This window comes from Melopsittacus undulatus, chromosome 16, assembly GCF_012275295.1.
Source record: "Melopsittacus undulatus isolate bMelUnd1 chromosome 16, bMelUnd1.mat.Z, whole genome shotgun sequence".
NCBI lineage: Eukaryota > Metazoa > Chordata > Aves > Psittaciformes > Psittaculidae > Melopsittacus > Melopsittacus undulatus.
In genome coordinates, this window is record NC_047542.1 from 233,276 (window position 1) to 247,320 (window position 14,045).

The 14,045-nt window shown below is 55.4% G+C and overlaps 1 protein-coding gene across 1 annotated transcript; it reads left to right on the top strand.

The window, feature by feature from the left end:
- Nucleotides 1-1,461: 1,461 nt before the first annotated feature.
- Nucleotides 1,462-11,572, top strand: MYBPH (myosin binding protein H). The gene is made up of 11 exons (XM_005140817.3): nt 1,462-1,807; nt 2,021-2,155; nt 3,581-3,748; nt 6,393-6,481; nt 7,173-7,368; nt 8,038-8,177; nt 8,295-8,454; nt 9,285-9,421; nt 9,846-10,032; nt 10,972-11,013; nt 11,492-11,572. Exons 1-10 carry the CDS (start codon nt 1,462-1,464, stop codon nt 10,980-10,982), a joined length of 1,569 nt encoding a protein of 522 aa, XP_005140874.3. The 3' UTR covers nt 10,983-11,013; nt 11,492-11,572.
- Nucleotides 11,573-14,045: the final 2,473 nt, after the last annotated feature.

Below are 14,045 nucleotides of genomic sequence, written 5' to 3' on the forward strand. Positions count from 1 at the left end.
TGAGTCAACGGAGGAAACAGCACCTAAACGTCACCGTGGGGCAGGTTGGAAAACTCAAGTTCTGGTCAAATCAAGGACTTTGAGCCAAAGAATTACATTGGAGTTCTTTTCCTTCTGTGTTTCAACCATGCACTCCCAAATGTAAACCAGAGAGAGAGCTGAGTGCTCATTTCCTGATGGTCTAGAGGTTAGGTATTGATTTGTGTGTATTTGTTCCTAAGAGCTCTTTAAATGGCTTTGTTTTCACCCATAACCAAAAGAAACCTGCTTTTTGTGAAGTGGGTTTGGTTGGAGGAGCCATTCTGATGGCCTTTGGGAAAGACACATGGAAAACTCATGAGAGGAGCCTGGAGATGACCTCCTGTGAGCCGAATGGAAAAAGCCATTCAGACGTGGGCTGTGTGGATGCTGAGGGGTCAAGGAGGTGCCAAGATCATCCAAGATGGGATGCTTGGAGCTTACCCAACCCTTCTCTCTGGTGCCAGAGCCACTGTAGAGCTGAAGGCAGCTGGATGGGGACAGACGGACAGTGTCCCCAGCCCTGCATCACTGTGCTGGGGAGCAGGAGGAACTGTCAGTACCCATCTATGACCCCCAGGCAGGAAAACCAGCCAGAGCCCCATGTTAGCATCTCCTCCTTCAGGGAGCTCATCTCTCAGGCATCCCTAAGGCATTTTGGGGAAGGAGGAGCTGTTATTAGTCATGTTCCTGCTTCCCAGTGGAAGTAATCGAGGAACATCTGGGTTATTGCATAGTTTTTGCAGGGAACATGCCCTCCCTGACACACTGATACCATCTCTCGGTGTCCTGGCTTCATCCTGCTGCCAAACACTCTATCTGAAATAACCAGGGGAGGAAAACGGGGGGGGGGGGGGGCAATGCAGGATCAACAGGGAAGATTGGGATGGGGGAAAACAAATGGGGTGCAAGGTCAATGGGGCAGCTGGGGGAGGACAATGGGAAGCCCTTAGCTAGAGCAGCATTGGTGCTTGGGAACAGGAGCCATGTCCCTAAGGAAAGGTGACCTGGCTCTGGCCTGCCCAGTCCCGTGCAAGCCTCGGTAGGGGGGGTTGGGAATGGCAGGAGGGGGGCAGGAGCGTGTGCTGCAGCCCCATAGGAGGGGGTAGTGGTGTGCTGCTGAATGTGCAGGTCCCGGGTGGCTATTCCTGGCGTCACCGCCTGCGCAGGCAGATTGGTTTGCAGGGAGGTGACAAGTGCCAGGCAAAGCCTATAAAAATCCCCCAGTTCTGGCTCAGTGACCTGGATCCCCCCCCTCCTTCCCCAGCACAGCCGGCCCGGAGCAGAGAGCCTCATTCCAGAGCGGAGACCCCACAGCTTCCGTGCCGAGATCCCGGATCTGGGAGAGAGACTTGGTCTGGAACAGGGACCCCAAAAAGGAGAGCGGAGATCCCGGAGCAGGGACCCCCCCAAACATCCCCTTCTCCAGCCCCCATTGCAGCGATGACCGGGAAAACTGCACCTCCAGCCACGAAACCCGCTCCGAAGAAGGACACGGCCCCAGCCCCAAAGCAAGAACCAGCCCCAAAGCAAGAACCAGCCCCAAAGCAAGAACCAGCCCCAAAGGAAGAACCAGCCCCAAAGCAGGAACCAGCCCCAAAGGAAGAACCAGCCCCAAAGGAAGAACCAGCCCCAGCCCCTGAGCATCCCCCCCCCACGGAGCAGCCCACAGCCCCTGCGGATGAGCCTGCTCCTGTCCCCACCGCAGAAGCAGCTCCAGCCCCTGAAGAAGGCTCCCCAAGTGCTGCAGCTGAACCCCAAACCCCTGAACCTGAGAAATCCAAAGGAGGTGAGGATGGGATCGGGGCACTGGAGCTGGGGGGAGAGGGCTTGGAGGGGATGTGTGGGGCTGCTGGAGGGAAGGGATGGAGGGGTGAAGTCATGAAGGTTGTTTTTGCAATGGGAGGATGGAGGGGTTGAAGACCAGCATGGAATTGGGGGGTTGCCCTCCACCAACCCTGGTACTTCCCATCCTGTTCTCACCACTGCGGGTTTATTCCAGCACCACCCAGCTCCCCCTTGGCCTTGACTGTGGAAGAAGTGAGTGAAAACTCCATAACACTGACCTGGAAAGCTCCGGAGCAGACAGGCCGGGCACACCTGGATGGATACGTGGTGGAGATCCGCAAAGATGGAAGTAGGCTTGGGTTTTCCTGCTGTGTTATTGCGGAGGCATGGGATGGAGCTGGGCAGTGCCCGGAAGCATCTCCCTATGCCCTTTCTTTGCCCAAATGGGTTCCTTTTTAATGGTCTTTTGGTTTTCTTCCCCATGGAGGAGAGGGGATTCCCATTGGCTTCAGATAGTGTTGGTGTCTTTAGCAGGGGGCTGGACTGGGTTTAATGGCACTGCTGTCTCCAACTAGAGGGTGGAGGAGAGACCAGCACACCCACTGAGAATGGGCTCTGGTAACTCTGGGGGTTGGGATGGTTTCTCCCACATTTACCCAAAAGGAAGTGCAAAAGGAATGGGAATAAGGTGGGAGAATAAGGGACAAAAGGATCCTGGGGGCTGGTGTGCACCAGCAAGCAAGCCTGGCCCCAGTGCTGGAGATGCCTGGAAAGAGGATGGAGGTGCGCTGGTGGATGGCAGCAGTTACCTGTGGTTGTCTGCTTGCATTGCTCATTTGTGGAATAGGGGAGGTGAATTTGACTTGGGTTTTGGGCACTCTCTTGAAGCCCTGCTTGGCTTTGGGGTGAGAGGGAATGATCTGTGGGGCTGGGGGGGGTCTGCAAGGGGAGGCTGAGGCTGGTGGGCTGGGTGCTGCATGAGGATGGAGTGGTCCGGGAGACCAAAGTGGTCCATGAGCCTAGGGGAACCTGATGTTTGACCCTTGGTGTTTAGCTTGTGGCAGGCACAATCCACACTTGCTTATCTGTGGGAGGCATCCATCATTGGGCTGGGGACTGGGGAGGTAACCATGGCTGGATGGGATACGTGAGGAAGCCCTTGTGTGGGACAAGGAGAGATGCAGCCATTCCTGGAGGATGCTGGCCAATGGCCACCCAAAAGTCAGTTTGGGATGTTCTCCTCGCTTGCTTTGGGCTTGGCTGGTGACAGGAGAGCTCTGATCATTCAGTGGTCACCAGATGGGCTCCAGGAATGCTGGTGCAATGCCCTGGTTGGCTAAAACATGGTGAGATTTGAGTGAGGGCTGGTTTGGGTGAAGGGAAAGAAGAGCTGGTGGGATTTGACTGGTCCCATGGCATTGGCAGGAAACCCCTTTGGTTTGAAGGTGCCCATGGTGGCTTAGCACAACACTGGGTTGCTTAAGTTACCTGCCTGGGACACCCAGTCCTTTGGTGACTGGGGCAGTCTGTTTTCCACCTGAGAAACCTCCTAAGAGGTTGGGTATGTTGGAAGGATGAGCTTCTGCCGACGTTTCCTACCCTATACTCCTTGCCACCATGGGGTGGCCAAATCCCCACTAAGATAAATCCTTCAGCCTTAGCAGGGAATGGGTTCTTCTCCTCTGGGTTTCAACCCTGTGGCTCAATCCTGCTGCCCAGGGTATGTGTCCGTCTGTCATTGCACGCCTGAAGTGCTCTGCTGGCTTCATCCTAGGTACAGACTGGACAGCTGTGAACGAGGAGCCTTTTCTTTCCACCCGGTACACGGTCCAGGACCTCGGCTCCGGTGACAAGATCCATGTACGGGTGACGGCTGTCAGCGCCTGCGGTGCCAGTGCCCCAGCCACTCTGGAGCAGCCGGTCCTCATCAGAGAGATCCTCCGTGAGTACTGCTCCCGTCGCGTGTAATTCCAGTGAGCTTTGTCAGCAGGACTGAATGGAACCTTAAAGCTCCTCCAGTTCCAACCCCTGCCACGGGCAGGGACCCCTTCCATAGAGCAGCTGCTCCAAGCCCCTGTGTCCAACCTGGCCTTGAGCACTGCCAGGGATGGGGCAGCCACAGCTTCTCTGGGCACCCTGTGCCAGCGCCTCAGCACCCTCCCAGGGAACAGCTTCTGCCTAAGAGCTCAGCTCAGTCTCCCCTCTCTTGGGCAGGTTCAAGCCATTCCCCTTGGCCTGTCCCTACATCCCTTGTCCCAAGCCCCTCTCCAGCTTTCCTGCAGCCCCTTTAGGCACTGGAGCTGCTCTCAGGTCTCCCCTTCTCTTGTCCAGGCTGCCCCAGCCCAGCTCTCAGCCTGGCTCCAGAGCAGAGCTGCTCCAGCCCTCGCAGCAGCTCCATGGCCACAGAGATGAGCCCAGTACTTGGTCCATCCCTGTCACAGGTTGCAACCCAACCTTTGGCCAAGGTGCTCTTCCCAATAGATGTGTTCAATTCCCTTGGGGTGGGATGGAGAAGCTTCCTGACCTCGAGACATTGATCATGCAGATGGCAAACCTTTGGGGATGAAGGGCTCAAAATGCCGAGCCTCATCTTCCAATGGGAAGCACATCTCTCCTTGGCCATGTTTACATCCCCAATGTGCCACCACACACACATAGGACAGCTTTGTTTAGCAAAGGTATTCTGGAGCATGGGAACTTGAATCATGCTGAACTCGCTAATGACTTGTTCCCATGCTTGGCAAGACTCGCATTCCCCCTGGGGTGCTTCCGATGTGCTGAGCCTTGGTTTCAAGGCTGGTTTTCACTCAGCAAACAGCAAGCACAGGCTTGTTTTCCCCTTACAAGGAATTATTAATGCACAAGTTTTCAGTCACATAGTCTTCAGTTGCTTAAAAATGGGGATAACAACAACAAAAGTTATCCCAGGAACATCAGCTTTTCCTAGGAAAAGGCCTGGAGATGATTATCAGCATCTGGAAAGGGTTCTGCAGGGCTTGTCCTCTCAGCCTGTGGGAGGAGGTGAACATGGGTTAGTGGTTGGTAGCAGCTGCTGTGTTCACCTCCAGATCTCACAGGCATCTCACCATACCTTGAAGCTTGGGGAAACTGAGGCACAGGGACTGTCGTGAGATGCCAAATCCACAGCTCATGTTCCCATTCCTAGTCCTGTGCTGCACCCATCGGCTCTTGCTGCCTCAGCTTTGTCCCAGCCACCTGCACCAGCTGAGAGGTGTAAAACCCAAAGGACCCCCCTCTCCCAACTTGCTCTTGCTCCATGCTAGTGGGGTCTCTCCTCATCAGCAAGCACCACGGTCTACTCTTGCATTTCACTTGCAAAGCAGGCCTGTGCTCACTGCCTGGCTTTGCTGAGGAACAAAATAGCCCTCAACGTCCCTTTGCCTCCCTGCTGTGTCGGGTGCATGGATCTTCTCCTCTGTGTCCCATCTGTTACCTTCTGCTCTTCACATTGCACCTCTTCCCTGGTCCATTTATAGCATCGCAAGGGATTTTAAATAGCAGCGATTCCAGACAGCAGAGAGTTTCAAACCAGGTGGGATGAGTGGGTTTGGGAAGTGGAGTGAGACAGACCAAGGTTCACGGTGCCAGTCGTGTTCTCCAGGTTGCTAGGGCCAGGAATGGTGCCTTCCCAGCCTCGGCAGCACATCCCCAGCCAAGCCAGCAGGAGCAAACACCCATGCATTAACATTCCTCTGCTTGAGGTTGGGTTTCTCAGCCCCGCTGAGACGGATGAGCCCAAGTGGCAGCATCACTGCATGGATGCCTGCAGTGCACAGCAGCGAGAGCAGAGGAGGGACCGTCTCAGCTGTCAATGGGGCCATGTGGGGACCGCTGGGCATCTCCCCAGCCCACTGCTGCCGCCCCACAGCTGTTGAGCCATTGCTCAGCCCTGGTTTAATTCTGGCCGTGCCCCCTCCCCAGAGCTGAGCTCCAGCACGTTTAATCCACACACAGCTCTTTGAGGAGGGGCTCACGTAAAGCCAATGCCTCTCGGTTGGATCAGCCGGTGGTGCTGAGCCGGTAGGGTTACACGGCTGCTATTTTCACCCCGGGAAGGAGACACACGCTCCATCAGCATTCTCCAGTGGGTTTTTTGCTTGTCTTTGTTATGTTCCCTTGGGGACATTAGCCTGTGCTTTAAGCCTGGCGCTGTCACAGCTTTGCTGTGGATAACCATGCACCGCCTTGGCCTCTCAATGGCCTTGAGTGCGCAGTGAAAGCCCTGTCCTTGCTGGAAGCTGTGTTCTCAGCCTCTGAAAAGTGCTTTCTGAGTTCAGGGAGATATAGTTCCTAAATGGGAGATGCTGTCCTCTGGGATGCTGTCGTCTGCTGGCGAAGCCTGTGTTGGTCTCCATGGCTTGGCTATAGTGAAGGAGGTGAATGGTCCATGGGGTTGGTATCTCAGGGATGGCCCTGCAGGAAAGCAGGCACTGTCCAGGAGAGGAGAAGGAAGAGGGGTCTGTGTTTCTGGATGGGATTTCTTCACAGCCAAGCAGGGGGATGGGGGTCAGCCAGTTGGAAGCTGGGATTTCCTTGGTCCCACAACATGACTTTCTCATCTGCAGAGCTCCCAAAGATCCGCATGCCCCGTCACCTGCGGGAGACCTACGTCAGGCATGTTGGGGATGCTGTGAACATGATGATCCCTTTCCAGGTACGTGGGCAGTTTGGGATTTAATCCCCCAGGATTCTTCACTGCAGGCTAGCTTCTGCAGTGACTTCCATAGCCGCTATGACATGCCTGGGGCCAACTGTGGGCTGGCTAGTCCTGGTGCCCGTGCCTTATTGGCCAAGGCTAGGAGATGGGATGGGAACTTTAGTCCCATTCCTGCCTGGCTCCTGTTTTTCTCCTGCTGAAACGTGCTGGCCAAACCAGGGCGAAGCGAGGCAGAAAGCCGCCCCTGAGGTCAGGGCTATGTCAATGCCATGCTGGGAGCCTGCACTGGCCATGCTCCAGGCATGAACTGTCCCTGGCTGCTGAATTCAAGCCCCTCCTGCTAGGCTTGAATTGCCTGGGGTAGAATTGAGCTTAGTGCCTGAGAAACAGGAGCACAGCTCTGCCTGCCCTGCCTTGGGCAAGTAAAGCTGGACTTGCTCTGTGAGGACTCTGGGAGACCAGCCCATTCCAAGCATCATCTCTGGAGCCTTTGATGGATTCCCATCAGTGAGGCTGGCAGGGCTCGGTTGTGATTTCTTCCCTGGTTACTGCCGGTTGGGAGAGGCCAAATCCAGGCCACTGCTGCCTGCACAAAGCAGGGTGGCTCTGCCCACCCATCCTTCCCAGCAGGACCCATTGGGACCGTGTGCTCGAGCGGCTCCTAACCAACCTGTGCGGGTTGCTCCAGGGAAAGCCGCAGCCGGAGGTGATCTGGACCAAGGGTGGGCAGCCCCTGGACACCAGCCGCATCGCCATCCGCAACACGCAGAAGGACACCATCTTCTACATCCGCGAGGCGCAGCGCGGGGACTCGGGCAAGTACGAGCTCACCGTGAGGATAAATGGAGCGGAGGACAAGGCTATCCTGGACATCCGAGTGATTGGTGAGGATGGGGATGGGGCCCTGCAGGGGCTCGGGTTTACCCCTTGGTTAGGGGATAGTTCTTGTTCTGGGAGGGATAGGACAGGGCCAGCAGCAAGGCAAGGGACTTTGGGGTCCTTCTTCCAGTGGGGTCTTCTCCAGGATCACAGACTCGGAATGCTTTGGATTGGAAAGGACCCTAGGATCAGCCAGTTCCACCCCCTGCCACGGGCAGGGACACCTTCCACTGGAGCAGCTGCTCCAAGCCCCTGTGTCCAACCTGGCCTTGAGCACTGCCAGGGATGGGGCAGCCACAGCTTCTCTGGGCACCCTGTGCCAGCGCCTCAGCACCCTCCCAGGGAACAGCTTCTGCCTTAGATCCAACCTGAACTTGCCCTGTTTCAGTCTGAACCCATCACCCCTTGTCCTATCGCTACAGTCCCTGATGAAGCATCCCTCTCCAGCATCCTTGTAGTCCCCATTTAGTTATTGGAATGTAGTCATGGAGGTGAACTCCTCTGGTTGGGGATGCAGGATTTCTGCCAGCTCACGTCCATTGCAGCTTCTCGTTCCTCATTCTGCTGCAGCTGGGTGAGAAGAGCTTAAAAGTGATGCGCAAGGGATGGTCAAGGCACAGCGTGTGGGGGGGGAGCAAATAGGGATGCCACCCTATGAGGGTTTGTGCTTGCAGAGCTGCCAGGCCCCCCCCAGAACCTGAAGCTGGTGGATGTGTGGGGCTTTAACGTGGCCTTGGAGTGGGCCCCACCGGCAGACAACGGGAACTCGGAGATCAAGGGCTACGTAGTGCAGAAATCAGACAAGAAGAGTGGGGTGAGTCTGTGCACTTGGGATGCTCTGATGTCTGCGCATCCCTGTATCCCCCCCGTGCCTTCCCCATCCCTTGGCCCCAGCCTGCCTCTCCTCACCGCTCTCCTTTTGCCCTCCCAGAAGTGGTTCACGGTGCTGGAGCGCTGCACCCGCACGAGCTGCACCATCTCCGACCTCATCATCGGCAACACCTACAGCTTCCGTGTGTTCGCTGAGAACGCCTGTGGGCTGAGCGAGAAGGCAGCAGTCACTGCCGCGGTGGCCGACATCAAGAAGACAAGTAGGGACGATGCTCTGCCTAAGGGCATGGAGGTGGTGGTGGGCAAGAAGGGTCCTGTCCGTGTCTGGGGCTGGTGGGGGCTTCCTGGTGTTGTGGTGATGCTGCTGGGATGGGCACTGGGATGAGCACTGAAGAAGTGAGGCTGGGCATCCCCTGCCCTCCTTCTAGACCTCCTTTCTGCTCTGGAGGAGGTTTGTGCCATGGTTGGTCTGTAGGAGGGATCAAGGACATCCCTAGGGTGAAATTGAAGCAGGAGGGGTGAGGAACAGCCCTGGCTTTGGCCCCGCAGCTCAGGACCAGCAGAGGAAGAGACCCCTGCAGTGGTTCAGCTGAGGGGTCCCAACCAGCATCCCCAAGCCCTCCCTTCCCTCCATCCATTCCCATGCTGGTCCCTGGAAGAGCACACAGTGAGGTGGGGTCTCTGTCACTTGCAGAGCTTACCTCTATCTCCTATGCACTGAATTGTGGGGATGGAGTAGGAGATCCAGAGCAGTGCCTGGCCTGGATGTGATACCCTGCACATAGCTGTTGGTTTGCAGACTGGCATCTCCCCTGTCCCCTGCAGGGATTGGTCAATAACATGGCATGGTTGGATGAGAAGGAGTTTATAGACAGGGTTGGTCTGAATTGAAGGCTGGATCCCCAGGTCAAGCTAGATGCTGTCTGGCTTATTATCATGGCATCATAGAGTGGTTTGGATTGGAAGGAACCTTGGACATCATATGTGAAGGAGCAGATTTTGGTGTGCCTTGGACTGCATCCCTGTGGCCATGTCCCATGTGGTCAGCCCAGGAGCTCTGCCTCAACCTAGGATTAACTTACCTCCTTAGAAACTGCTTACCAGGCAGAGAAGATCCCCCAACGGGACATGATGGAGCCTCCGAAGTTCACCCAGCCCCTGACAGACCGAATCACCACCCGAGGCTACAACACACATCTCATCTGCTGTGTCCGGGGCTTCCCCCAGGTCAGTGGGTCCAACACAGGCAGCATCACCTCTGCATGCAGGCAGCCACCAGTGGGGGTTCTGAAGGGTGGATGGAGGTGTTGGGATTCACTTTGTCATGTTAGGTTGGGGTTGGATGAAGTTAGGGGGCCGCAGCTGCCCTCTAAGTCAAACTAGGGTGAATGTGGGGTGTTTCTGTGTAGAGATGTGGGGCTGATCTTGATTCAAGCCAAGTCCTGTTTCCTTCTGCACTGGAGGAAGAAGTGTGGGGCAGTTTTTAGGGCTCAAGAATGGGATATTTAGCTCTACCAACTACTTCTGACTATGAATCCCACCACGGCCACCTGCTTCAGGCAGGGTTGAGGCAAAAGGAGGTGGCTGCATTTTAGGGCCAGATTTCTCTTTTCTCTCCCTGCTTTAAAGAAACAAATTCTGCTGCTTTCAGCCCAAAATCATCTGGATGAAAAATCAGATGGAGATACGGGAAGACCCCAAATACATAGCAATGATCGAGCAGGGCGTCTGCTCCCTGGAGATCCGCAAGCCCAGCCCTTTCGATGGGGGCATCTACACCTGCAAAGCTGTAAACGCCCTGGGGGAAGCCTCAGTAGACTGCAGACTGGATGTGAAAAGTAAGATTGGCTGAGGAGATGGAGGAGCAGCTCTCCTTGCCTGCCTTTCCCACTTCTGGCTGTTGCATTGCTGTGGTTTGTCCCTGTTTTGTGTTGGTCCTGGTGATGGAGGAGCCTAAGAGCACTGGGCAGCCCTGTAGAGGTGGAGCTTTGGGCTTTTTGGGTTTATGGGCTTGAAACCTCTTGAAATCACCTTCCCTCATGCATGGCCAAAAGCTGGGGAAGAAACCAGAAGCTGCAGAGCCAAAGGAGCAGAGGTGCTGGTGGAGGCTGGGACAGCCTCGTGCTCCTCACTGTGTCCATCAGTACTTGTGTCCCAAGCTGTCCACAAGCCATGCATGCGGGGACTGTGCTGCACCCCCTGCACTTGGCACCTGGGTTGCTCTGATTTATGCCTCGGGATCCTGCCCAGACTTTCCAGCTCACATTTCCCTGCCTCAGCAGAGTTCCCAGCCCAGTCCCTGCATGGAAGTGCCCTGCTTTGCTCCCCACAGACGCCTTCTCTGTGTACTCAGCATGCAGGAGGATGCATGCCCACCACTCTACACGTGCTCTTGACGTGGTGCTGTGTCCTTAGACACATGGCGTTGTTATTTCTACTCCTATGGCTTCCCAGCATAATGCTTGCCCCAAGACACGCTCTGCCCTACTTCCCAGGCAGGAAGGGCTGCAGTCTGTCCATGCAGACAGCATGGTGAGGTTGGCCAGGAGGATGAGCTTGGCACTGTGCTGGGGACACCCAGGTTGGGTTCTTGGGGACAAACTGGCCAGGAGCAGGCAATGACAGTGGTGAGTGTGATTGCTCAGAGAGTGCTTGCACAAGTGCATGGTGATGTGCACACAAGGAGGATGGTAGTGTTCTGGCTCACTTTTGGATGTCAAAAGGGGTGTGAAATGAAGGGAATTCAGGGGGTTTATATCTCCTGTGCTCTCCTACAGTGCCCCAGTGAGGACAGATCAGAGGGAAAGATGAAGAGCAAGGTAGGTCTGGGTTGGGGCTATGGGATGGAGAGAGGGTGAATCACTTCTGTGGGGATGGAGTTGAGTGGTTTGGATTAGCCCTTGTCACCAGTTAATGGAACCTCCAGGCCTATTCCATTGCTGTAGATGCACTGGTGGGGTGGGATGCAGCAGAGCCTGGGTGAAACTTGCTCCTTTGAAAGGTGGGCTGTAAATGTGGCCAGGAGGATGAAGATGCACGTAGAGACTGGTGTGCATGGGAGATGCATGGGCAGCAGGGCAGGCAGAGCCCTGGATAGCAGGCAGGGCTCAGAGAGCTGGGACACCAAGGGGTGGATTCACATGAGGACAGGTACAGGGGCTGGAGGCAGGTATGAAGCGGGGCTGTGGGGTGGAAAAGCAGAGTTAAAGAGAAGAGCTGAGCTGGGCTTGCCTCTTATTAGAGCCATGTCTGGGATATGGTTTCCCATCTCACCCCTGCCCACTGGTCTCTTGGCAGCGGTGCCTTCACAGGAGTCGGATCTTGTTCCTTTACCCCAGGTGGATGCTGGAGCTGCTCTGCGGTAGTGTGGTGCATGGTGATGCTCCTGGCCATGGCCTCTGCTGGCCTGCCCCATCCCTGCCTGTGCTCTGGGGGATCCTGCACTGCCATGGACCTGCCGTGGCATGGTCCTCTCTCAATGTGCCCTGAGATGTGACAATAAAACAAGCCCATCTGAGGGACTTGGGTCCTAATAACAAAACCCAGACCGCTCTGTCCTGCATGTTGTGGGGTTGGCTTGGATGGGGGAGGTAGAGGGAAAAATGCTGCTAGGGATGCTATGGGCTCATATAGCATCCCTCTGAACCATGGGTGAAGAAGATGGGTTTTGAGCTTGGAAAGAAAGAATCAGCTTTCAAAACACATATGAATCATAGAATGGTTAGAAGATCACCTAACTCTAAACCAGAAGCAACCCAATAAGGAGGAGGGGTTTTGATGGGGAAAAGTTTCCTTCTTTAGCTGGGGAATGATTCTGGCTGGAGGGGAAAAAATAGGAACATCAAAACTGTGTCATGATGATGTCTGTTCATCAAGCACCATTTCTTTACCCACACCAGCGATTCAATGATCCAGCCATGTGCTGCCACCAGCATCCCATCCCCATGGTGTGAGACGGTGGGAGCAGGACATGGCGATGTGTTATCCGCAGGAGGAAGAGGAGGAGGAATGGACGTGTTTAGCTGCTCGTGTGCAGAAGGATGAGTTGTTACTTACAGCTCAGAGACAGCTCGGGTCAGACACTGTTTGTTCACTGAGAGCCCAGACAGAGCCATCAGCTTGATTGAGCGCATCGTTATTGAGGGGTCAGTGCAGGGTTCGCCTCCTGCTCTAGCACAGCCTCCCTTGAGGGGTGATAGATGTCATGGAGCCAGATCCCAGCAAGCTTTAGTGCTGCAAATGTGGGTGCAAATCCAGCGCAGGCATCCTCAGACCTGAGCTCAGCCCCCCCTTGGTGTCACCGGTGAGCAAGTGCCTATGGCTGAAATAGATGGTTCCTCTTACAGCCTCTCTGCTTTGTCCCCAGCTTTGCCATCTCCGTGCCCAAGCTGAAGTCCAAGAGGGTATTGCTGTTCCCAGGGCCTCAGCACTGTGTGCACCAGACATGGTTTCCACCATCAGAGGGCATTGTTGGATTAATTTTCCCCCTGCAGGGGGTCAAGTTGGATGCTCCTTTATGGAGGTGCTGGGGTTAGGGCTGATGCCACCAGAGGGGATGGAGGTTGTGGTCCTACCAACAGGATGAGAGCAGGTCTTTCCCAGGCACGCTAACACCCGGCTATGGACACTGATGGGGATGTCCTGGCCCCCTTGATATCCCTGGCATCTTGGCACATGGGAGCCTGGCAGAACAGGGGCTGGGAGCAGTCTGTGTTAGATGTGGGTTTGCTAACACAAGGGAGAAGCAGCATCTCCGAGACCGTCTCATGCTGCACGCTCTGTCCTTTCTTGATTCTTAATATAGCTCTATGAGGGAAAGACTTGCATTTGTAACCCCAAAGGGGACCAGGGTGGGTAACAGCATCCACTTTTAGTGAGCCCTCCCTGGGTAAGGTCTAGAGAGCACGGAGTGGAAAAAACCACTGGATGTTTATTCCTGAAAGCAATCATTCACTTGCCTTTTAATTTATGAGCATCCCAGTTGTCAGGTTTCTGGGCACCTTAGCAAGGACCAGGCAAAGGCATCAGTTCCAGGAAATCAGCCTCTTGCACAAATGCCAGGGGGAATCAGACCTGTGCTCAGTAAACAGCAGCCCTCATCCAGGGCCAAGCTACTCCTGTGCTGAGGGCCATTGGGCACAGGGTCCTCCCGGGGGTTGCAGCATCCTCAGACACTACTGATAAAGGATGTGGGGTTCTTCACCTCAAGGAGGCTGGGAGAGTGTTCAGAGCACCTCTACCATGATGAGACCCATTCGCTCCTGTCCTTGCCTTTGCTCTTCTGCCCCACTCCCATTTTGCCCAGTATACTCCGCGGACAGGAGCCTGGATGTGATGTATTGAGGCCTTTGCAAAAGGTGGGAGGCTGAGCCCCTCATCTCCTCTCTGTTTTGCTGCCCTCCTCTTCCTCTCAGAGACATGAAGGAAACCTCCTGGCTGAACAGAGCAGGCTGCAGGAGAGGGCACAGGGGCCACCCCACAGCCCCATTGCCCACGCTGTATGTGCACAGCATCGCTTTCTGGAGCTGGCTAACAGGCCACCCATAAATCTCACCCATTCCAGGACCTTTTACTCCCTGCACCCCCTTCCCAGCCCCTGCAAGAACTTGCTGTGGTGACGTCCTAAGGGGCACAACCCTCCTGGGGGCAGGGTCAGGTTCAAAGGGAGTGTGTTTCCAATGGGAGATTGGTGAACAAGGGATGCTGATAAGAGAAGAATTCCAGTTAACTCTTCCCACCACCTCTTCAGCCTGGAAGAGATCCTGCTGCAGAGCTCCTTAATGCACCCTGCCTATGGCTGGACCTGTGGGAGACACATGGAGGGGGGAAAGTGTCCCTGTGGCAGCATCAA

What these genes read in the sequence shown, in the direction of transcription:
- MYBPH (XM_005140817.3), top strand. Translation starts at nt 1,462, where the DNA reads ATGACCGGGAAAACTGCACCTCCAGCCACGAAACCCGCTCCGAAGAAG. An exon ending in GGCCGACATCAAGAAGACAA is followed by an intron (nt 8,455 to 9,284) that starts GTAGGGACGATG and finishes TTACCTCCTTAG; the next exon opens with AAACTGCTTACCAGGCAGAG. An exon ending in GTGTCCGGGGCTTCCCCCAG is followed by an intron (nt 9,422 to 9,845) that starts GTCAGTGGGTCC and finishes TGCTGCTTTCAG; the next exon opens with CCCAAAATCATCTGGATGAA.